The following is a 21,046-nucleotide window of genomic DNA, read 5'->3' on the forward strand; positions in this document are numbered from 1 at the left end:
GTGCTTTCCCCCCAAATATTGAATGCAACATTTACTCCGCACCCACTTAAGTTTCGAAAATCTGGAAATTCTTTCCGACTGACACCATAAATTGCCAGACTTGCTATAGCTTATAAAATATCTTGAGCCAACATAATACTTTCCCTATATATATATTTTTGAATACTAGAATGCTTTCGGGAAGTTCTGGGGAGCACTTAAACGACTCGAATATATGACAAATGCTTTTTAATGGCCCCGACAAAGGCTTTCATTCACTGAGCCGTGGAGCTATTCATGTGGATTTGTGAGGCATTTTCGAAAAGCTGGAGTAGGATTCTTTTGAAATGCGATTAGGCTGGCATCGTTGCCAATTTTCACCATCATTATAATGCAATTATTTACGCAATTATCGAAAACTTGCTCTGCGCCTGTAATTTGGCGAGTCTCGGAGTTGACAAACCGCTTTTGAACTTTGGAAAATGACGGAAAAAAAGCAAAAAACAGTCGGCAATGGCTCATAAAACACAAAAGTACGACTGCAAGATGACGTCAGACGCTTTTCCACAAGTGAAGTCACATTCCTGCGGCTGCTGCAACGGAACTAATAATAAGTCAGGCGAATACCCATTATGTTTGGGGGCAAAATTCTATTGAATCGTCTGCAGTGGCTCGTTTTCTGGCATGAAAACATATTGAACTTGTACACCAGGAGAAAAATATTCCTGCAAGCCATCTGAGATATATCTTTTATTATGGAGTAATTAGTATTTCCCGAAGTGTAAAATACTTGATAGGATAGGAGACCCTCTTCCCAGCACGCCCCTTGGCGTGTTGTTCAAACAATCGCCGCGTGTGATGTGCCTCAATCGTCAAGGTATCATAACACGGTCTTTGAAGAGGGCCAGGAAAGTGTCAGGAGGGGCACATCAATCATTTGTAATTACGGCCCAGAGGCCTGCGCCATCTCTATTCTCCAATTTCGGATTCTTTCATCCATTCTTCTCCAGTTGGATGTTGGATGTGTGGCGAACGGAAATAGATTCTCTTCCGAAGATTCAGCTCTAAAGTGATCTATGTTCCTTCATATTCGAGAGTACTTTAAAAGGCGTTCATACGAATAGGCTTTCGGGGAGAGAAGTCTATGGAGATGTGACCCAATTGATAAGAGATCTACAAGTTCTTCTATTCTATATTATCTCTATTTAATTTTAATGTAATCCGAAAAGAGGACAATCTATTCACACAGCCACCAGTGAGTGGCCACTGTCTGGCCATAATTTCATGAGTCCCATTTGATTCGCAAACACTTAAATTGCCAGCTTCCTGTTTATTTGTTTTTGTGTTACACATTTTTCTGTGTTTTTGTTTTTTATTTGTTTACTGCACTGTTTCGATCACAACTGCCAGCCACTTGTGAACTTAAAGTTCCATTACAGAGCCCGCCATGTGCGAGTTTATTTTCAATTTAATTAAATAAAACTGCGAATTAAATTCCTACGAGGGCAGACACAGCTCCAACTTCCTCTTGAAAACATAAATATTTTAAAATAGTATTTACTAAATGGAGTAAGTTTTGCTTCTCTTGGAAATGTTCTTCTTAGCATCGGCAAAGATATAATATAAATAAAAGCAAAAAATTGGTGGAGGAATTTTTTTAATCAATTTCAATTGAATGATGACCCGCACAATCAACGTAAGACGAGCCGGAGAAAAAAAAATACGGAAAAAGACGAAAATTGCTTTAATAAAATGTAAGTTGATGTCTTTCAGATCTTTTACATAACTCGTAGTATTTGCACTTTAGTAATATTTTTATTGTGGCGATAAGGTAGATATGTTATTATTTAATCAGGGATGTTTCAAAGAACACCATTATACTGTAAGCCCCTAAATCGGAAAAGTTGATATCGAAAATGCAGGTTATCTTGCAAATATTTTATACAATCGGCGCCACTATATAAGCTATCTATAAGTCTCTTGAAGTGAAATATCAATGGAGCAAGTAAATAAATAATGCCAATTAGATTTAAATTGGAATTTGATGCAAAAGTAAATAATATAAATGAGGAAAATGGTCTTATATGGATAAGAACAATGTTTATTCGTGGGCTGGCCTGGGCTGACTAATTCAGTATCTGACCCACTGCAGTCCAGACCTCCTAGCAACTACCCCCAGGCCCTACAGCCTATTTCCCGGACGGCTGAGGCAATGAACCGCAAGTTTATCTGCCCTCACACCAAAAGATACAAATGTACAATGTACATGAGAGAGAGAGCTCGTTCAGATACAAAGTCGGGTAAATACACAGCTACGGAATGAAAAAACAAAAAGGCTGAGTAAACGTAAAGTAAACGCAATTAAAAATGCATAGAAATGTTTGGAAAACGCATTGCAACAGCCATGCCCACGGGGAAAATGGGTAAAAGTCAGTAAAAGTCAGCCGGAATGTGTCAACAACGATAGGAATCTGAGATCTGGAATAAAACTGAAACTGAATCTCACGAGGAAAAAAGTAAGTCAGAATTTTGTAAAGAATACTTCTGTATGATGCTGGTATGCGGAAAATTAAACCATTTTCTGGGAAATCTTTTCTATAAGTTTAAGACGAAGCTTTTAGCCTTGTTCTACTATAAATCACCCACCATCTGAATAAAAAGCTATAGTATTTAGTCATAGATCTCTAGAGCCCTTTAAGGTTTCCCGAGAATCACGAAAGCATCTATAATTTCCGGATATCATGAATTTTTTCAACAGCTTGGAATGCCTTGGAACACAAATACAATTTCCTCAAACAAATAAAAGCTAAAATGTAAAAAGCAAAGTGTTATTACTCACCAATGAGGCCAACAGCTGCGTACAGCATTAGCCATTTGAGGCGTTCCATGACTATATTCATATTATATGCCATACACTGGATTGTGTGATGGAGGGTAGGTCTGCTTATCAAGTTTATTTGAAAATTCACGAAAAGAGATCCTTTGTTTCGGCTGAGACACACACGATAACTAAAAAAAGGAATAAAAGTACATTTTTAAAAATAAGTTTTAATTCTTAAAGATCAGACTAATCTAATAACTGAATTCCCAGACAATTGTTTGGCCACAAAGCCATAGAACAGTTCCTCTGAAATATAAAACTACGCCTATAAAGGAAGACTGCCGTCTGGAAGGAGGCGACTGCGGATAGATGTCATTAATTAAACCACAAATGGATAATGGGAGGGGGACTCAACAGCTTTGACAACTTCGTTCTGTGCCTTCTGCTGTCCATAAAATGACTCCCTCCGCCGCCCACCGACACCCCAGTTTGGTGGAGAAAAAAAAAAGACACTTTATGACAGGCAGGAAGTCACGATTCCACATTTCTTTCTGTATTCCCGTAATCCCCTCGATGTCTTTGCCCCGACATCGGGTCCCTGAACCCCCCAACATCTTCGCTCGGCCGGCAACTTATTTTAATCCATGAGATAGCCTCTGATTGTTCAATACACATGTGTGAGCTTTTCGAAATAGACTCGAATGGTTGGCTTTTTAACGCTTAATTAACTACAAAGTGGATTCCATCATTCGCGCATGCCACAAATTGTTGTTGAAGAAGAATTAAGTCTGTTATTTTGCATTCAATTGAGGCCTGATCTAGCTGGAAGATATCCCCATTCGTATCTACGACTTCTATTTACTTTTGAGGGTTGCGCACGCGTTGTAGCTTTGTTAAGTTTTCCCTCGCATAGTGGGCTGGTGGTTGGTGGTGGGTAGGCTCTGCAGTTGTTAGCTTTTCAATTGGTTTAATGATCTAGCCAGGGTTAACTGGCTTCGTGTTGGGCCGACAGCTGTGCCCTGGACGCTGGGGTGGCCACAATGCTCACAGGGGGTGTGAATGGAAATTTAAGGTGTGTTATTAGTTTTCACTTTCAAAATACAGTATACCTCGTGTAAAAATATCAAAAAAGGAGAAATGAATCATCTCTTCCCGAGTCTTAAAGCAAATTCTTGAATTTTCAAAAGAAACAATTTAGAAAACATCTGGTAATCAGTCAACAGCCACGAAAAGAATCCATGTACGGATACCCTTATGTATCTGCAGATACAACATATACAATTTACAGATACAGAATATAAAACAACTCGGCAGACCCCTCTCAGGGCGCAGATCCACACGATCAATCGCGTGGTAAAATCAACGAATCAAAAACATTATTACTCATTCTTGCATTTTTGTGTTCTTTTTAGTCTGTCTGGCTGGCTGAATGTTTAACTAAAATTGGGGTGACGAGCCAATAAATTTCAGCACAAGGGTGGGACCAGATGGGGACAGAGTGCAGTGGCCCAGTGCAGGGCCGAGAGGCAGGACAACCATTGTCCAGATCCCAAACGCTATGACCCATTCGCGCCACAAAGTTTCCGCACTGCGCCCCTAATTGAGATTCAAGTGCACTCGACTCGACTCGCCAGCAGCAGCAAAAACAAAAGGCCAATATTTATTTGGTCTCTCAGTCTTTGTCAGCCTTTGTTCCCTTTAACCTTTCCGGTGCTGTGTCATCCTGGTGGCCGAGTGGAAATCAATATTTGTCAGAAGGACAGGAGGTTCATCAAACCACTAAGAGGGGAAGAATATAAAAATATATTTAAAATATTTCTTTAAAAAATATTCCCTTAACTGACACTACTAAAGTCAAGCGCTTATATAGTGCCATTTTATAGCCTAGGAATAGTGAGTCATAGGGCAGATTGGCAGACGGCCCATTATGAGGCACTGCACCGCCTAGCAACAGGATGACGAGCCGACGAAAAACCAGATGAACACGCTGGAAAATACAGAGGAAATCGCAGTCGGGCGGAGGACAAAGTGCCAGGGAGAAGGGAGCGCAACACTTGTGAAATCAAGTAAAGGAAACTTTAGGCAGCTGCATGGGATTTCAGGGATTTCTGCAGATGCCTGTCGTCTGCCAGGGGTTGAACTAGTGCACACACACATACAGAGACAATCAAGGATACTCAGTGGTGGCATAAAGGAGAGGAGCGTATGTGTGCCACATGGAAACTGCGAGCGATTTTAAAAGATGCTTGAAAAGCAAGTGGCTTGAGTAGGGAAAACTACCTGACGGACACAAAGGATCAGGATGGTAAAGAAGGACCAAAGGACCGGGCGGCAGGCAGCAGGTTGCACACACACACACACACTCCTACACATGCACTCAGAAATGGGAAACAGAGTTGCTTTTGGGTGGAAGAGAGAGCGCATGCGCCGAAAAAAAATTCGCTGAAAAATTCACGGACTAAAATGATTTCCTTCAAAGGCGAATTTATAAATGAAAAGTTCACAGGAGCCCCTAGAATTGTAATTTTCAGACCTCTATAAAGAATGAATTTGTATATTGTAGCCTTTTCAGGATGAATCTTTATTAGTTTTCGCCAGAAATGGAAATTTTCACACCTTTTTGCACATGTGTATGTGTGTGTGTATGGGAGCACTGCAGAAAGTAACCATTTTTGCATTCCCTGAATCGGAAAAACTTGCCTCTGGCGGAAAATCAATAAAAAGTCAACATAAATTAATCAAATCTGTATTGAAATTGCCTGAAAACTGCCTATCATAATGGGAAAATTTGGCTAAAAAATGGCAGACAACCGTTAGTCGTCGGTGGGCGTGGGCAGGACTCACATATACACACGCAACCCATACATACACGCCACTCACAAAGAAGTTGCCAGACAACGATGGCGAAAATTTCCGCAGGAATTTCTCACTTTTCTTACCGTTTTCGCTATTTTAACCGGCCAAAGTCGATTAATTCGTTAATATTATTTATTAATTCACACACACACTGTGACAGTGGTGGGCTATTTGCAGCAGGGTGCCACTAATCCACGGGGGTGGCGACTCCGCACAAAATCAACCTCACACACAGGCACCAAACTCACACAGATACTCTGCTATTTGTCAGATATTCGATCGCTTTATTGCATACTATTATTTACTTATTTTATTTCACAGCATTCACGCACTCAGAACGCGCGCCGCTAGCACGAACCACCACTGTAACCGCTGGAACCGGTTGGCGGGGGGTGTGGGTGGCTTTCCGTACCGCTGCCGAATCCGTATCCGTATCCCAAAACAACGCACACTCTCACACGTACCGCGCGAATCGCCGACAGACGTTAACTCTGCTTCTGGTTTTCTCGACGGTCCAAACAAGACTGCCAGATACAACCACCCCGATGTATCTGTATCCGTATCTCTCGATTTCTGAGAGCGGAGGGGCATTTGTTTGGGAAATTTGATGGGACATTTAACACCTGTTACACAGGGCAGGGAAATTGGTACATTATTTGTTGATTGGTATCTAAAAGATACTACCTACTACTGTTTACTTTCAGATACTTTGTAGCCCAATTATAGTAACTAACTTTAATGTAGTATAACTACTACTTATACTTCTTTCTGGGTTTCTTAACTGTTTTTCAATCATCTATGATTGAACCTCAATGTTTCAACCGTTCAATCAAAATAAATTATTTAAGAATTCGCTTTCAAAAAGCGAAAATATTCACGAAATCTCAGGCACTCTATGTGGGAAATTATTACCCCTACATGTTGCTGACACATTGTTGCTAAAGTGGTACATATGTTGCGGATACATTGTTGCGGAAGTAGTATAAGTAACTCCACAGGTATATCTTTTATATAATTGCAGATTTTGTCGCCCCTATACCCAATTTATTAATAAAAACACCCGCTTTGGATTAGTGACATTTATATATTTATTCTCTTATTCAACAATATCCACACAAATGATTTGCCGAGCGTTTATTGTGGAAAATCTGCCAAGAACGATTGGTATTTAATTTAAAGTGCAGATTTTCAACGAGTATGTTTAATAAGTACATTAATCTTTAATCTCAATGTAAAAATGCATATATAATATATTAATATATATTATTGGGAGTAATCGGCCAACAAAAAATATTCAAAACACAACCAAAAAATAAAACTTACTTCATAAATCAAATGGAACTTGAGTATGTGTCGTCATAGTACGAGTATTTTGTAACTTTTAATCATAAATGTTAAATCTTAAATGCATTAGGAAGAATTGCTTAAACTGGCTAATGGATAAAGAATACGAGTATTTGGAGTTGTAACAAAAGTCATGTCAAATTCGAGGGAAGACACAAGTGTTTACAATTAATCTAAACCTTAAAATCAATAATAATAAACGGTAACTTAACACATTTCTTATTTACATAAAAAACCATGAGAGATTCGAAATTCGAGCGATCGTTTGAGCGACATATTTGTGTGTGGTCTTGTGAGTATCTTAAGTATCGGGTCAAGTCTTTACAGTTAAATCTTTTGAGGATAGTTAGTTTCATATGCTATTTGTATAAGTAAATTAAAATAAATGCATACCAACTAAAGAAACAGAGAACCATAAGTCTGTATCGTGACTGTGGACGAAAGTTCTTCAGTACGTGGGCCCAGGCTCTCTCCTGGGAGTCCTTATTTTTGTACACAAATAAATCTTGATATTCTGAAAACCTGATAATTGCTTCTTAAAAGTATAAAGTCTGAAAAAAATTCGCGTAAAATGTTGTTTGTAGTAGGGTCTTGGTACCGATCTCGCTACTTAAGGAAAGTTTTAAATTCGTCTTTAATTACGGCGACTGGCGTCCTGGATGATAATCTTGTTCTTTTGACGCGTTACTTTAGTGGCTGTCGGCGGTGGAATTAGTTGCTTCAGCTGCTCTGGCTTGAAGCTAATCAGGGCCTTGTCCTTCACCTTGCCGATCGCTCCAGTTGTGGTTGTTGTGGTCGTGGTGGTGGCCGTGGCTGTGGTGCTAGACTCGATCAGAGCAGTAGACTCTTCCGCCGTGGAGCCCGAGGAGCCGGCAGCTGCTGCCGCAGCGTATCTGGTTAGTACCTGGAACTTGGCAAATATATTCCGCCCGCTGCGCTGCTCTTTGTCCTTGTACTTGTCCAGAGCCGCTCCGGTGGGCATCGGCTTGGGGGCTTTCACCATAGCCTTGCCATGGCTTCCGCTGTTTGTCTTGTAGAAGTCCATCTCATAGTTGTTCGCCGCCGCAGCGGTGGATGTCGTGTTGGGAACCAAAGCCCTGTCTCCGTAGCTAGCCGAACTGGCGGAAGTCTCCTCGGCCATGTGGCGCAGCATGAGGGTCAGCTTCATTTCGTGCTGGCGCTGCAGCAGTACGGCATTCCGTTCCCCCTCCAGGCGAGCCTGGCGTACCGCATTGGACAGCACACGCTCCTTCCACTCCCAGGCATCGCGCTCCCGTTCCAGCTGTATCAGTTGGAGCTCCAGCTTACGGGAGGAGTCTCGCAAATCAATCACTTTGGTGAAGTACTTGTACAACAAGGTGCGCATCTCCTCCTCCGACAGCCGGTTCAAGCGTTCCATTAGCATCTGTTCCCCCTTTTCGCGCTGCAGGCGATCGCTGGTATCAATGGAACGGTGGCCACAGATGAGTTCGTTTTTGAACTCTATGGCCGCGTCTATTGCCTCGATGGCTTCGTCGCACTCCAGCAGCTTGCGTTCCTCTTTTTGGGTCAAAACCTTCTCCCGCTTCAGCTTGCGGTCCAAGTGACAACGTTCTTCCAGAAGCAAGTCCCGAGTGCCACGCAGGTTGCGGATTTCGTGACGCAGGCTCTCCTGTTGTTCCGGTCCCGGTTGCTCTTCCAAGTTGTCAGATTTCTCGCGCAGAATGTGATTCAGATGGGTGATCCTCGCCTGCACCGCCTTTAACTGTCGGCCCTGCTGTTCGGGGCCATCTACAGCCGGTTTCACCAGCTCCTTGCACTGTTCCTTGCCCTTGTCCTGCAACTGCTGCAGTTTCGTCAGCTCCGCCTCGAGCTGATCCCGCAGTTTTCCTTCCTTTCGCAGCTTCTTCTCCAGGTCCTCGGCCTGCTTTCGGGATTCGGCCAAGGATTGCTGCAGCTTCTTTACCTTCTGGCCACTTTCGCCGGCAATGTGCTTGATGGAACTCAGGTCTTCCAAGCGCCGCTCAAGGTGTGAGGTGACCGAGGTCCATCGCTCGATTTCTGTCTGGTCCCGGCCTTGCACCAGTGCCTTGCCCAGCTGCTTCTTGGCCTTCTCGCATTCGGCTTCCAGTTTGCCCCGCTTTTTATTGAACCGCTGCTTGGCGTGGCTGCGCGTGTCGCTGTTCTTCACCAGCTCGCCAATAATGTTCTGTTTCACCTTCATAGTTTTCTGAATCTCGTGCAGCTGCTTCTCGCGTCCCTCGATCTCGGCTCCCAGCTTCCGCAATTTTTTCTGCAGCTGTTCGATGGGCGAGTTTGCGACGGCCAGTGCTGCTTTACGCAGCCCCTCGCCCGAAGAACTCTCCAGAGGATCCACAAACGGCTCGACTTCACTGGCCGGAGTTGGTTGTTGTGCAGCAACGCGACTGAGCATGGCGAGTTCCGATGTGCTCAAGCTGGCACCTGGTTGGATACTTCTCCTGCGACCTGTTCAAAAGAATAGAATGATTATCAAGAGTTCTAAACTTTTTCTCGACAAATACTTACCACCTACGCTGCTCTTCCTGTCGTCACTCTGCTCAGCCTGCAGCTTTGGCTCGTTGTCCTGATCTTGGCTCTGCATCACCGCTTGAGGGTGCTTCGACAGATATTCGGTGTACTTTTCCAAGATCAAGGCATCTGTCTTGGCGCGAAACTCCTCCTTGAGCCCCTCCAGTTTGTCTGCAAAATCGGGGCGTTGCGACTCGTTATCCGTGTCGTTCTCATTGTCGGAGTTTCCTGGTTCCGAGTTAGCCGCCTCTGAGTTGGCTGCTTCCGAATTGGCGGCCTCTGAATTGGCTGCCTCCGAATTGGCTGGTTCGGAGTGGCCCTGCTCTAAAATCTCCATTTCTTCCGGCTCCTCAGCCTCCTGTATGGGCACCAGTGGTTGGTGGTGGCGCATAGCCTCCGTGGAACTAAGGCATTCCTCGCACTCCTGTTTTAGGAACATCCACTCCACAATTTGTTCCTTTTCATCTTCGCTAATCAGCTTCGAATCTATTAATCTATAAAGAGGGGTTTAGAATAAGCTAGGGAGGAATTATAGAACCACTTACTTCGCAAACAGTCCCTCGGCATTAGATACCAGCTTGCACCACTGACTGGCTGCGAATTGCAGTCCGAAATTGTCACCTTGGGCAGCTTGCGCCAGTGGCCCCGCCCCGGGATGCTGTAAGGGCTGTGGTTGAAGATCTGGCGGCCTCACGATCATGGTGTTGTCGTCAGAAAAGGTATTCATTATCACGACGTTACGGACACACTGCACCTTGAAGCCGAACTGCAGGTTGCCCATTGTTTCCGACAAGTGCTCCTCCAGTGGAGATACGCACAGAAGCACAAGCGTCTGAGCTCTACCTCCAAACGAGTCCTTTAGCAACGTTGTCAGAGTGGTCTCTCCGTAGGGAATGTTTCCGTTTACAGCATACATTAGGTCTGGATCAGTGAGGGTGTATACCACCTGCTCCAGCATGTGCAAGCCATCGTCACGGGGACGACCAGATGGGGGTTCGCCACAGCGCTCGGTGCCACACAGGTCCGAGAAGCTGGCAGTGGAGAGCCGGTGCTGGAGCAGACCTTCCTTGGACACCCACTGCTGTTCCAGGGTGACTGTGAACAGCGTGTGCGCAGGCCCAGAGTGTCGTGCCGCGAATCCCACCTGCAGCAGGCGGAATACGGCATCTACATTGGTGCAGTGTACATTGCCGATGCCCAAAAGGTCGCACACATCCCCATTGCAGATTTCAACAAATCCAACATTGACGGCGTAGGTACGTTCTGAAAATAAACTTTCATTAGTCTCTGATAGACAAAAAAACTCATTCCGAGCTTACCTGGGTGCGAAGATATGTGGGCAAATATATCTCTCACGCATAATTGAACCACTCCTTCCACGGCATCCTTCTGGGCGTCATCGTAAACCGTCCCGTACAGTGTGTAGGTCTTACCCTGTCCCCGCTGGCCATAGGTAACGACAGAGGCGTCGAAACCCTCCAGGAACAGGCTTATTAGTGGAAGAACGGTCTGGTGGTACACCTGCCGCTGACTGCAGTTGCTGTCCAGGGCGTGGGTGACGGGCACCGAGTGAGGGCCCACCTGGATGAGCCCGGCCGCTATGTTATCCATTGGATCGCCCCCCGGTACAGCGCTGGGCAACCCCAAGGAGGAGCTAATAGGAATAGCCTGAACGCAGTACTGCGGCTCAGTAGACTCGTTTTTTCCACCTTCGTTTCCATTGGTATCCGTCTTGGTTTGAGGTTTGGCAGGAACATCTTCCCCAGAATTTCCGTTCGCATCTGGCACTTCCAGGGGCTTTTCTACGGCAGAATCTTCTTCGGGGGACTCGCCTTCAGCCCTCTCGCTAGTGTCCTTGGACCCATCCTCTTCTCTGGCTGGAACCTCCTTGTCGCACGCAAGATTGTCAGTCCCCTTCCGATCCTTTGGTTCACTATACGGGAAAATACGCACAGCCACCTGTATGGGTAACTCCATAGTTGTAGTTTTTGTCCTGATTCAACAGAAGACCTTTCATTTGGGTCCCCGCAGAGCGGTGCGCATTTTTGCGCTTCCTTCGAAAATGTTTTGCGAACTGTCCTAAATCGATATGCGAGTGTCAGTGGAGAAGCAACGCTTTGGGCAGAGCTGCCAGACAATCAGGTGCCATTGAGGTTTGTCCAGCCGCTTGAATAGAGAAAAATGCGCTTCAACGTTTGATGTTGCTCAGATACATCCGGCATAAACCTCTTACCAGTAAATAAATCAATTAAAATTCCACCAGCGATTGTCTATACCACCAGGTCTGGATTGAGGTATACAAACATCGATATACGCAGCAATCGATAGTTTCGATAAGTTTTTTTTTATTTCACAAAAGCCGGACACAGCAAACATTAGTCCATCCCTAATAATTTTCACGTTGTTTTTTCAGCGCGTGTTTTCTTTGTGCGAAAACTCTAAATTTGCTGATTTCAGTGCATTTGTGGACCAACAACATGTCGAAGCGCCGCATCGAAGTGGGTGAGACCTATGGCAGCAAGCTGAAGAAGTAAGTATGCCCGTTGTAATCGCTAGGACGCCATTAAAGAGCTCTTCCCGTCCACCCAACAGAGGGAAGGAAGCGTCGGCGCCCTCGTCGTCTTCGGCAGCAGCAGCGGCTACGTCGGCGGCCGGCACAGTGGCCCAGATCCTTGGCGGATTCGTGCCCAGCAAGCAGCCACCGACCATAAACCCGCTGACCAACAAGCCGTACTCAGTGCGCTACCAGAACCTCTACAAGAAGCGCATAACCCTGCCGGTGTTTGAGTACCAGGCGGACTTCATGCGCCTGCTGAGCCAGCACCAGTGCATCGTGTTGGTGGGCGAGACGGGTTCGGGTAAGACCACACAGATCCCTCAGTGGTGCGTGGACTTTGCTGTCAGCAAGGGCAGGAAGGGCGTCTCCTGCACCCAGCCCCGTAGGGTGGCTGCCATGTCCGTGGCGCAGCGTGTCTCCGAGGAAATGGACGTCAACCTGGGCGAAGAGGTCGGCTATTCCATTCGATTTGAGGACTGCTCCTCAGCCAAGACCCTGCTGAAGTACATGACCGACGGTATGTTGCTCCGAGAGGCCATGTCCGATCCCATGCTGGAACAGTACCAGGTAATCCTGCTCGACGAGGCTCACGAACGTACTCTGGCCACCGATATCTTGATGGGCGTGCTCAAGGAGGTGATTCGTCAACGCAATGACCTCAAGTTAGTTGTCATGTCCGCCACCCTTGATGCGGGCAAGTTCCAGCAGTACTTTGACAACGCACCGCTGATGAACGTACCAGGACGCACACATCCCGTGGAAATATTTTACACCCCTGAGCCGGAAAGAGACTACCTGGAAGCGGCCATCCGCACTGTTATCCAGATTCACATGTGCGAGGAGATTGAAGGTAATCATCAGTGGTTTAGGTTACTCCGAAATGGCTTTCTTTTAATTTCTTCCCAATTTTTAGGCGACATTCTCATGTTTCTTACGGGCCAGGAGGAAATCGAGGAAGCCTGCAAGCGCATCAAACGTGAAATCGACAATCTCGGTTCGGAAATTGGAGAACTGAAATGCATTCCCCTGTACTCGACGCTGCCACCCAATCTGCAGCAGCGCATCTTCGAGTCGGCCCCGCCTCCCAACGCCAACGGCGCCATCGGCCGTAAAGTGGTGGTGTCCACCAACATTGCTGAAACATCTCTGACCATCGACGGTGTGGTGTTTGTCATAGACCCGGGCTTTGCCAAACAGAAGGTCTATAATCCCAGAATCCGTGTGGAGAGTCTCCTGGTCTCTCCCATCTCCAAGGCCTCGGCGCAGCAGAGGGCTGGTCGTGCTGGTCGTACGCGTCCGGGCAAGTGCTTCCGTCTCTACACGGAAAATGCTTTTAAGAATGAGATGCAGGACAACACGTATCCCGAAATTCTGCGGTCCAACTTGGGTAGGACAAGTCTTATTTATTTTGCAATTCCATTGCTTATTTATGATTTTTTTCGGGGATTAGGAACTGTGGTTCTTCAGCTAAAGAAACTGGGTATCGACGATCTGGTGCACTTCGATTTTATGGATCCCCCGGCACCGGAGACCCTCATGCGTGCCCTGGAGTTGCTCAACTACCTGGCTGCCTTGGACGATGATGGAAATCTGACGGATTTGGGCGCGGTGATGTCCGAGTTTCCCTTGGATCCCCAGCTGGCCAAGATGCTGATAGCCAGTTGTCAGCACAATTGTTCCAACGAAATCCTTTCTATTACGGCGATGCTGTCGGGTGAGATGAAATAAAAAACTATATCCAGAGATTACCTTTAAGGTTAGGAATCAGTTTAGGTTTCAAGAGAAAAGCAATTATGATTTTTGTTGATTGCTTCTCTCAAAAATATATTATTACTTATGTCCTTTATTTACAAATTAAATTGAAAATATCAGTTAGCTTAGTGGAAGTTAAGTATAAGTATAAGTGCAAAGGAAAAAGTTTGTTCAATTTATTTGTTCTTTGCATCCAACTCGAAACAAAAGTTGCACATGCGTTGATATATTCAGTCACATAGTGAGTGATATGTGACTAATCTCTTGCTTTATTGAATGAATCACATGAAACAAATTAATTTCAAACGCAATTGCAACTCACGAATGCAACCAATCTTTGAATCAAGCTCCTAGATTGCCTAGCTGACAAAGAGTGAGCACAATCTATTTGTTTATATAAACTCCCCAATAAGAAAATTGTTTTGAACTTGCGCTTAATCGAAAACAAACCAATCTAAACGTGCCAAAACCAATCAACCAAAGTGCCACAATGCTTCGTCCGACCCAACGAGGCCAAAAAGGCGGCCGATGAGGCCAAGATGCGCTTTGCTCACATCGATGGTGATCATCTGACCTTGCTGAACGTCTACCACGCTTTCAAGCAGAGTAAGTAAAGGGTTAACCGCTTTCCATACAGAACTAAAAAATACTTTATATTTCAGGCAACGAAGATGCCAATTGGTGCTATGAAAACTTCATTAACTTCCGTTCACTGAAGAGTGCCGACAATGTCCGTCAGCAGCTGGCCAGGATCATGGATCGTTTCAATCTGAGACGCACCAGCACTGAGTTCACCTCAAAGGACTACTACGTAAACATACGAAAGGCCCTTGTCCAGGGCTTCTTCATGCAGGTGGCTCATCTGGAACGCACTGGACACTATTTAACCATAAAGGACAACCAGAACGTGCAGCTGCATCCGTCGACTTGCTTGGACCATAAGCCTGACTGGGTCATTTACAATGAGTTCGTGCTGACCACCAAAAACTATATTCGCACAGTGACGGACGTAAAGCGTGAGTAGTCGTGATAGCTATAGATATTTTATACATACTATTAAATCTCTATTTTTTACAGCTGAGTGGCTTCTCAGTCTGGCACCGCAATACTATGACTTGAACAACTTCCCCCAGTGCGAGGCCAAACGCCAGCTTGAGCTGCTGCAACAACGAATGGAGACCAAGCAGTACCAGAAGTGATTCTAATTTCGCCGACCGCTTATTTAGCTCTAGGGGCGTTACTGGGAGGGGATGAGGGGTTTGGATGCCAGAGATACTTTGCGGTCACTTCTAAGGATAGAGATGAACTGTTTTGCTTTTTATTGTTTGCTTAATTTAATCCTAAGCACATAGACACGAGCATCTACTGATCTTTAATATCCACCAGCCCCGTTTAGTTTATAGTCATAATAAAGAAAAGCATCTTTTTATAAAATAAGTCCAGTTCTATTCGCATTTTTTAGCCGTTGGTTTTTTGGAACTGAATGAGAATGACCAAGTAGGTTGCGATGGCCGATGCAAACTGAAAGAATGTTTTTAAAGAAGTATGTATATTTCCTTTATCTTTCAATACTTTACCGACGTCAGGATCGTTCGGTTGACTCGACACAGTCCACAAGCCGAAAAATCGGCGTCCACTACCAATAATTGTTGCCAGAATTTCTTAACAGCCTCCGCCAGGATGGGCTCATGGACCTTTCTCTCAATCTCGCACACAATCTGTATGGTCTTGCGCGATTCCCGGGCAGCCAAATGGCACGGTTCCACTACCATGAGCAGGCGCAAGAAGTGAAACACTATCCAGAGCATTTGCACCCACAAGTAGCCATTGTCCCGCTTGCTAAGGAGCTCCAGAAACAGGAAGTAGGCGGTGGCCACCAGATGCAGCAGGCAGGACACCAGGATAAAAAGCACGGCTATGCCAAACGAGCTGTTAGAAACAAGAGAGTTAGAATCTCAAAAAGGAAAGAGCCAGTTAAACCTACTTGGAAAGCAGGAGGACGCACTTTCCCAACGACTCATGACTGTCGGCCAGCGCCTTGATAAGCAGCCCCTTGTTCTTGGCTGGAAAAGGAACCAGTTTGAGTAACTCCACGTTGAGGATTAGACTGTGGGCGGCGGTTTTGTCACCTGCGGATATACTGGGCAGGGACTCGGTGTTTAGCTTGGTAAGGCTGGAGTGGAGAGTTGTGGGCATTGCTAGGGGATTCATGCTGATGGTCTTTACGGCGCTCACTTTGCTGGCTTTGCCCGCGATGGTGTCCTTTGATTCTGCTAAAGGTTCTTGGTTAAGCTTGTTTAAAGGTGTTGAAGTAACCTCTTACCTCCAAGAAAACTGCCGGTGAGCATCAGATTAAGGCGTCCAAAGCGCCTGCCCAGGCCGTAGGCTGTATTCGCGAAGTTAATTTGCAGAGCAGTTAGGATGAAGTAGAGACTGTAGAAGGGTATATACCAATGCACATTCAGCTCTGATCATCAGTTCAAGAAATGAAGAAAACTATGTGAGAATATAATTACATTTTTAAGAACAATTCAAGTACCTGTATCCGAATGAGGTATATTCATCTCTTGGGCGATCCGCACCCAAGTCCCTACATCCAGTCCAATCAGCAAGGATATGGCTATTAGAGATATAAAAGCCATTCCCAGAGCCCTCCATCGGTCCCTCTTGAGGTTGTTATAAGCATTCAATGTATTGTCGATCTAAAGATTAAGGTAGTACTTGTTAGAGGGATCTGAAAGGATGGACAGGATTCACGTGAATTATCACCTTATTGAGGCGCTCGTTCAGCTCTAAGGTGTCCTTTAGACTGAAGAGTCCACAGTACACACCCGATAAAATGGCCATGACGACCACAGACACGTCCAAGGCTGTCACCACCTTCGATGTTGCCGACTTCATTCTAAAAGATGCACTTTTGATTTGTTGATTGGTTTGGTTGAAGTTGGTCAGAGCAATTAAAAGGTGAGGATAGACGGTGTACGGAAGGTATTAAAGGTGGAAACTTTACAAAATTGTTCTGTACAGTGTCGATAGATAGATAAAGAATACAGTGTAGATTATATTTACAAACAAGTTCTCCAAGTCATATTTTCATACTCCACGATTACACAACTCTTAAGAGGTCCCCCCAAAAAATGGGAGCAACGTAATTTGTCACATTTTGAAGGGGACCCCCCACAAAAATTTGATAAGAAATCGAAAAAATATTTCGGTCTCAGATTTCGATGCAGAATGATGGAGAATCGATCCACGAATCGTTTAAAGTATTCCTCTCAAGGATCTGATGAAAATTGGCTTAGATATGGTCTTCGCAAGGGGTCATATTGTCCTCCCCAAGCACTTTCCGCATTTTGAAGGGACCCCCCACAAAATTTGATAAAAAATCTACAAAATATTTCATTCTCAGATTTTGATGCAGAATGATGGAAAATTGATCCACGAATCGTTTAAGGTATTCCTCTCAAGGATCTGATGAAAATTGGCTTAGATATGGTCTTCGCAAGGGGTCATATTGTCCTCCCCAAGCACTTTCCGCATTTTGAAGGGACCCCCCACAAAATTTGATAAAAAATCTACAAAATATTTCATTCTCAGATTTTGATGCAGAATGATGAAGAATCGATCCACGAATCGTTTAAGGTATTCCTCTCAAGCATCTGATGAAAATTGGCAAAGATATGGCCTTCGCAAGGGGTCATATTGTCTTCCCCAACTACTTTCCGCATTTTGAAGGGGACCCCCCACAAAATTTGATAAAAAAACTAAAAAATATTTCATTCTCAGATTTTGATGCAGAATGATGGAGAATCGATCCACGAATCGTTTAGGGTATTCCTCTTAAGGATCTGATGAAAATTGGAAAAGATATGGGCTTGGCAAGGGTTTATATTGTCCTCCCCAAGCACTTTCCGCATTTTCAAGGGGACCCCCCACAAAATTTGATAAAAAATCTGAAAAATATTTCGTTCTCAGATTTTGATGCAGAATTACGGAGAATCGGTCCACGAATCGGTTAAGGTATTCCTCTTAAGGATCTGATGAAAATTGGAAAAGATATGGGCTTGGCAAGGGTTTATATTGTCCTCCCCAAGCACTTTCCGCATTTTGAAGTGGACCCCCCACAAAATTTATTAAAAAATCTAAAAAATATTTCGTTCTCAGATTTTGATGGAGATTTACGGAGAATCGATCCACGAATCGTTTAAGGTATTCCTCTCAAGGATCTGATGAAAATTGGCAAAGATATGGTCTTCGCAAGGGGTCATGTTGTCCTCCCCAAGCACTTTCTGCATTTTGAAGGGGACCCCCACAAAATTTCATAAAAAATCTAAAAAATATTTCGTTCTCAGATTTTGATGCAGATTTACGGAGAATCGATCCACGAATCGTTTAAGGTATTCCTCTCAAGGATCTGATGAAAATTGGCAAAGATATGGTCTTCGCAAGGGGTCATATTGTCCTTCCCAAGCACTTTCCGCATTTTGAGGGGACCCCCACAAAATTTGATAGAAAATCTAATAAATATTTCGTTCTCAGATTTTGATGCAGAATGACGGAGAATCGATCCACGAATCGTTTAAGGTATTCCTCTCAAGGATCTGATGAAAATTGGCAAAGATATGGTCTTCGCAAGGAGTCATATTGTCCTTCCCAAGCACTTTCCGCATTTTGAGGGGACCCCCACAAAATTTGATAGAAAATCTAAAAAATATTTCGTTCTCAGATTTTGATGCAGAATGACGGAGAATCGATCCACGAATCGTTTAAGGTATTCCTCTCAAGGATCTGATGAAAATTGGCAAAGATATGGTCTTCGCAAGGGGTCATGTTGTCCTCCCCAAGCACTTTCCGCATTTTGAGGGGACCCCCACAAAATTTGATAGAAAATCTAAAAAATATTTCGTTCTCAGATTTTGATGCAGAATGACGGAGAATCGATCCACGAATCGTTTGAGGTATTTCTCTCAAGGATCTGATGGAAAGTGGAAATGATATGGCCTTTGCAGGGGGTCATATTTCCCTCCCCATGCATGGAAACACGCATTATCCTTCTTTATAAACCCTATAAGAAAATGAGAGTTATGAGTTCCCACTAGAAACAGGACAAGAAACCTTCAGTCGTAAATGTTATTGTATTGTGACAACAAAGGTAGGAAATCAAACAAATAATTTTGGTGGATCAATATTATGTCTAGGCAATACATTGTTGGCCTCCTTAATTTAATTAGGTAAATTAGTATATCCTAATGGCTGTCAAACGATACGGTTACTTATTAGGTTATTATGTTATTATTTTTATAAAAAAAAAAGAAGAAAGAATATGAGAATGAATACTTGGTGTACTTTATCAAAAACATATTGACAATTTTTTAATAATGGGTTGCGGAGTACTTACCGTACAGGAATTTCGGAGTTGGCATCAAATAGAAGACCTCTATAGGTGAGGCAAACTGTAGAACAGACATTATTTGAAAGCCAGGAGAATCCTTTTCACTCCCTAGACTTACCCAAGACCACCGTAAAAGTGGCGGAGTAAATGGTAAAAACCCAACTACGCCGGATCTCCACTTGACCCTTGGTGTTGCGATGGGTGGCGTAAGGTGCAAGTCCCAGCATCTTGCTGATATAAAAGATTCCAATGCTGGGCTCCGATATTTCCATCTTGATTCCAGGCTAAGAGCTTTTGAGCAGTCCGACCTCCGGACGAGAACTGTTCGCGATCCAGCAAATACCTGAACTTAAATTGTGAAACGCCATATTCGACACCAAACAAATAATGCGCTCCCATATTTGACTATTATTAGTGGCTAGCCAACTCCACCAACCCCATCCCTCAGGGTCGGTGTTCACAGGACACGAGCAGCCCGCAGGCCGTCTGGGCAAACACTCCAACCATCGGGCGCGACCAAGTAACACATTTGCTTATCAAAAAGCGCGGCTGTCCGCGATGTAAATAATAATTAGCGTGTGAAAATACCAACCCGGTAAAAGGACACAGGAGCCAATTATTTCGGACCCCAATTCATGAAGTTGCAACAGCTGCGACAAGGGTTTCCCCAAAAGCCCAGGACCACACGACGATTGTTGGGCTTTCGCATATATGTATATTTTAACGACTCTTCTCAGAAGCCTCCACTTTACAGCTTAGATGTAAGAGCGGGCAATTAAGGAACAGTGATGTGTACACATTTAGTAATAATAGAAAGTGGTGGTGTTCTTTTAATTCGGGACACTGTGGGCGTTAAAGATCTCAATCCAATAGCCGTCTGGGTCCTTGATGAAAGCCAATCCCTTCATGCGGCCGTCATCGGGCTTCTTGATAAAATCAACGCCAAGTTCCTGGAAGCTGTTAGAGAAAAACTCGCTGAATTTTGAACAGATAAAGGACTTTGTGATCTGCTTACCGTTGGCAGGCGGCGTATACATCCGGAACCATGAGTCCAATGTGCCCAAAACCTCGTGGATCGCTGTTTCCGGTGTGATAGCTTTGGTCTGGATCGCTCTCAGTGCCCCAATTGCTAAAAGAATCAATAGAAAAGTTAAAAGTTTAATCATACACTGGGTCAATGGGTATTCCTTACTGGGTCAATTCAATGGTTGCCTTGCGGCTCATGGCCCAGCTGCGTCGCTCTTTGGGATCCTTGGGTACATCAGCGGGGTTCTCGTATCTGCGGGATACATGAAGGGCAATTAAAACAATCTATAGGAGACCTATCGCAGCACGTATAGATAAGCGCCCGGTATAACCTTACCCCATGAAGTACAGCGAGAACTTTGCCTCTGGGAAGTCCAGTTTCACCAATAGTGTCATGCCAAGGACACCAGTGTAGAAGGGCAAGGACCGGCGTGGGTCCTTGATACGGTACATAGTTTGTTGAAACAAAAAGTCCTGCGGCATGTACGAATTTGGAAGGGGTTAATGGCTTTTCTTCCAGGTCTCTTTATTCAATTAGAACCTTACCTTGGTGGATGCCTCTGGCTTTTTGCACAGCTCGTCGGCTTCGGCATTGCTGAGACCCGTAACGTCGCCCATTTTAAGGGTTTTTACTATTTATGAAACACCTGTTGAAATACGCTGAATTCCGGTGAGGTAAATTATGGTATGTCCAGAAGTGTTGGACAAGATCCCAGTCATTAATCTATAAAAGCTGCGCCACTGTGTTAAAAAACGTTTTTTTTCTTGTATTAGACAATACTGGAAAAAA

General features: G+C 44.5%; 5 protein-coding genes across 39 annotated transcripts in view; 1 reads left to right on the top strand and 4 right to left on the bottom strand.

The window, feature by feature from the left end:
- The window catches only part of LOC6492917 (Down syndrome cell adhesion molecule-like protein Dscam2), a 58,468-nt gene extending 52,248 nt beyond the window's left edge, over positions 1-6,220 (bottom strand). For all 34 annotated transcript variants that reach the window (XM_044715525.1, XM_044715523.1, XM_044715524.1 and 31 more), the window contains exons 1-2: positions 5,740-6,220; positions 2,819-2,988 (exon numbers count right to left, since the gene is read on the bottom strand). In XM_044715525.1, the coding sequence (XP_044571460.1) occupies positions 2,819-2,891 (73 nt within the window). In that variant the 5' untranslated portion in view covers positions 2,892-2,988; positions 5,740-6,220. The remainder of the gene's footprint in view (positions 1-2,818; positions 2,989-5,739) is intronic.
- A 783-nt stretch (positions 6,221-7,003) lies between these two features.
- LOC6495089 (kinesin-like protein costa) lies at positions 7,004-11,865 on the bottom strand. Its single transcript, XM_001959055.3, has 5 exons — positions 11,763-11,865; positions 10,849-11,695; positions 10,075-10,792; positions 9,527-10,023; positions 7,004-9,466 (listed from the first exon to the last, which is right to left on the bottom strand). Exons 2-5 carry the CDS (start codon positions 11,504-11,506, stop codon positions 7,635-7,637), a joined length of 3,705 nt encoding a protein of 1,234 aa, XP_001959091.1. The 5' UTR covers positions 11,507-11,695; positions 11,763-11,865; the 3' UTR covers positions 7,004-7,634.
- Positions 11,866-11,899: 34 nt separating this feature from the next.
- LOC6495554 (putative pre-mRNA-splicing factor ATP-dependent RNA helicase PRP1) lies at positions 11,900-15,275 on the top strand. 2 transcript variants are annotated; one of them, XM_001959056.4, is made up of 7 exons: positions 11,903-12,059; positions 12,122-12,936; positions 13,000-13,473; positions 13,537-13,800; positions 14,322-14,444; positions 14,501-14,854; positions 14,916-15,275. In XM_001959056.4, the coding sequence occupies exons 1-7, from the start codon at positions 12,007-12,009 to the stop codon at positions 15,035-15,037; spliced, it is 2,205 nt and encodes a 734-aa protein (XP_001959092.1). In that variant the 5' UTR covers positions 11,903-12,006; the 3' UTR covers positions 15,038-15,275. The 2 variants fall into 2 exon arrangements, with proteins under 2 accessions (XP_014763351.1, XP_001959092.1); XM_014907865.3 differs by lacking the exons at positions 14,501-14,854; positions 14,916-15,275 and having other exon boundaries at positions 11,900-12,059; positions 14,186-14,376.
- Positions 15,275-19,763, bottom strand: LOC6495087 (gustatory receptor for sugar taste 43a). Its single transcript, XM_044715538.1, has 8 exons — positions 19,349-19,763; positions 19,237-19,291; positions 16,608-16,752; positions 16,378-16,540; positions 16,162-16,305; positions 15,823-16,111; positions 15,416-15,767; positions 15,275-15,359 (listed from the first exon to the last, which is right to left on the bottom strand). The coding sequence occupies exons 1-8, from the start codon at positions 19,500-19,502 to the stop codon at positions 15,297-15,299; spliced, it is 1,365 nt and encodes a 454-aa protein (XP_044571473.1). The 5' UTR covers positions 19,503-19,763; the 3' UTR covers positions 15,275-15,296.
- A 162-nt stretch (positions 19,764-19,925) lies between these two features.
- On the bottom strand, positions 19,926-20,996 carry LOC6495086 (lactoylglutathione lyase). The gene is made up of 5 exons (XM_001959058.4): positions 20,803-20,996; positions 20,594-20,730; positions 20,423-20,509; positions 20,246-20,359; positions 19,926-20,187 (listed from the first exon to the last, which is right to left on the bottom strand). Exons 1-5 carry the CDS (start codon positions 20,872-20,874, stop codon positions 20,061-20,063), a joined length of 537 nt encoding a protein of 178 aa, XP_001959094.1. The 5' UTR covers positions 20,875-20,996; the 3' UTR covers positions 19,926-20,060.
- Positions 20,997-21,046: the final 50 nt, after the last annotated feature.

This window comes from Drosophila ananassae, chromosome 3L, assembly GCF_017639315.1.
Source record: "Drosophila ananassae strain 14024-0371.13 chromosome 3L, ASM1763931v2, whole genome shotgun sequence".
NCBI lineage: Eukaryota > Metazoa > Arthropoda > Insecta > Diptera > Drosophilidae > Drosophila > Drosophila ananassae.

Excerpts from the sequence above, each read along its gene's own strand:
- LOC6495089 (XM_001959055.3), bottom strand. The coding sequence starts at position 11,506 with ATGGAGTTACCCATACAGGTGGCTGTGCGTATTTTCCCGTATAGTGAA. Across the intron at positions 10,793-10,848 it reads CCACATATCTTCGCACCCAG|AACGTACCTACGCCGTCAAT; the intron begins GTAAGCTCGGAA and ends GTTTATTTTCAG. Across the intron at positions 10,024-10,074 it reads GCCGAGGGACTGTTTGCGAA|ATTAATAGATTCGAAGCTGA; the intron begins GTAAGTGGTTCT and ends CCCTCTTTATAG.
- LOC6495554 (XM_001959056.4), top strand. The coding sequence starts at position 12,007 with ATGTCGAAGCGCCGCATCGAAGTGGGTGAGACCTATGGCAGCAAGCTG. Across the intron at positions 12,060-12,121 it reads TATGGCAGCAAGCTGAAGAA|AGGGAAGGAAGCGTCGGCGC; the intron begins GTAAGTATGCCC and ends TCCACCCAACAG. Across the intron at positions 12,937-12,999 it reads CATGTGCGAGGAGATTGAAG|GCGACATTCTCATGTTTCTT; the intron begins GTAATCATCAGT and ends CCCAATTTTTAG.
- LOC6495087 (XM_044715538.1), bottom strand. The coding sequence starts at position 19,502 with ATGGAAATATCGGAGCCCAGCATTGGAATCTTTTATATCAGCAAGATG. Across the intron at positions 16,541-16,607 it reads TGAACGAGCGCCTCAATAAG|ATCGACAATACATTGAATGC; the intron begins GTGATAATTCAC and ends CTTAATCTTTAG. Across the intron at positions 15,360-15,415 it reads ACCGAACGATCCTGACGTCG|TTTGCATCGGCCATCGCAAC; the intron begins GTAAAGTATTGA and ends ACATTCTTTCAG.
- LOC6495086 (XM_001959058.4), bottom strand. The coding sequence starts at position 20,874 with ATGGGCGACGTTACGGGTCTCAGCAATGCCGAAGCCGACGAGCTGTGC. Across the intron at positions 20,510-20,593 it reads TTCTCGCTGTACTTCATGGG|ATACGAGAACCCCGCTGATG; the intron begins GTAAGGTTATAC and ends TGTATCCCGCAG. Across the intron at positions 20,360-20,422 it reads GCAACCATTGAATTGACCCA|CAATTGGGGCACTGAGAGCG; the intron begins GTAAGGAATACC and ends TGATTCTTTTAG.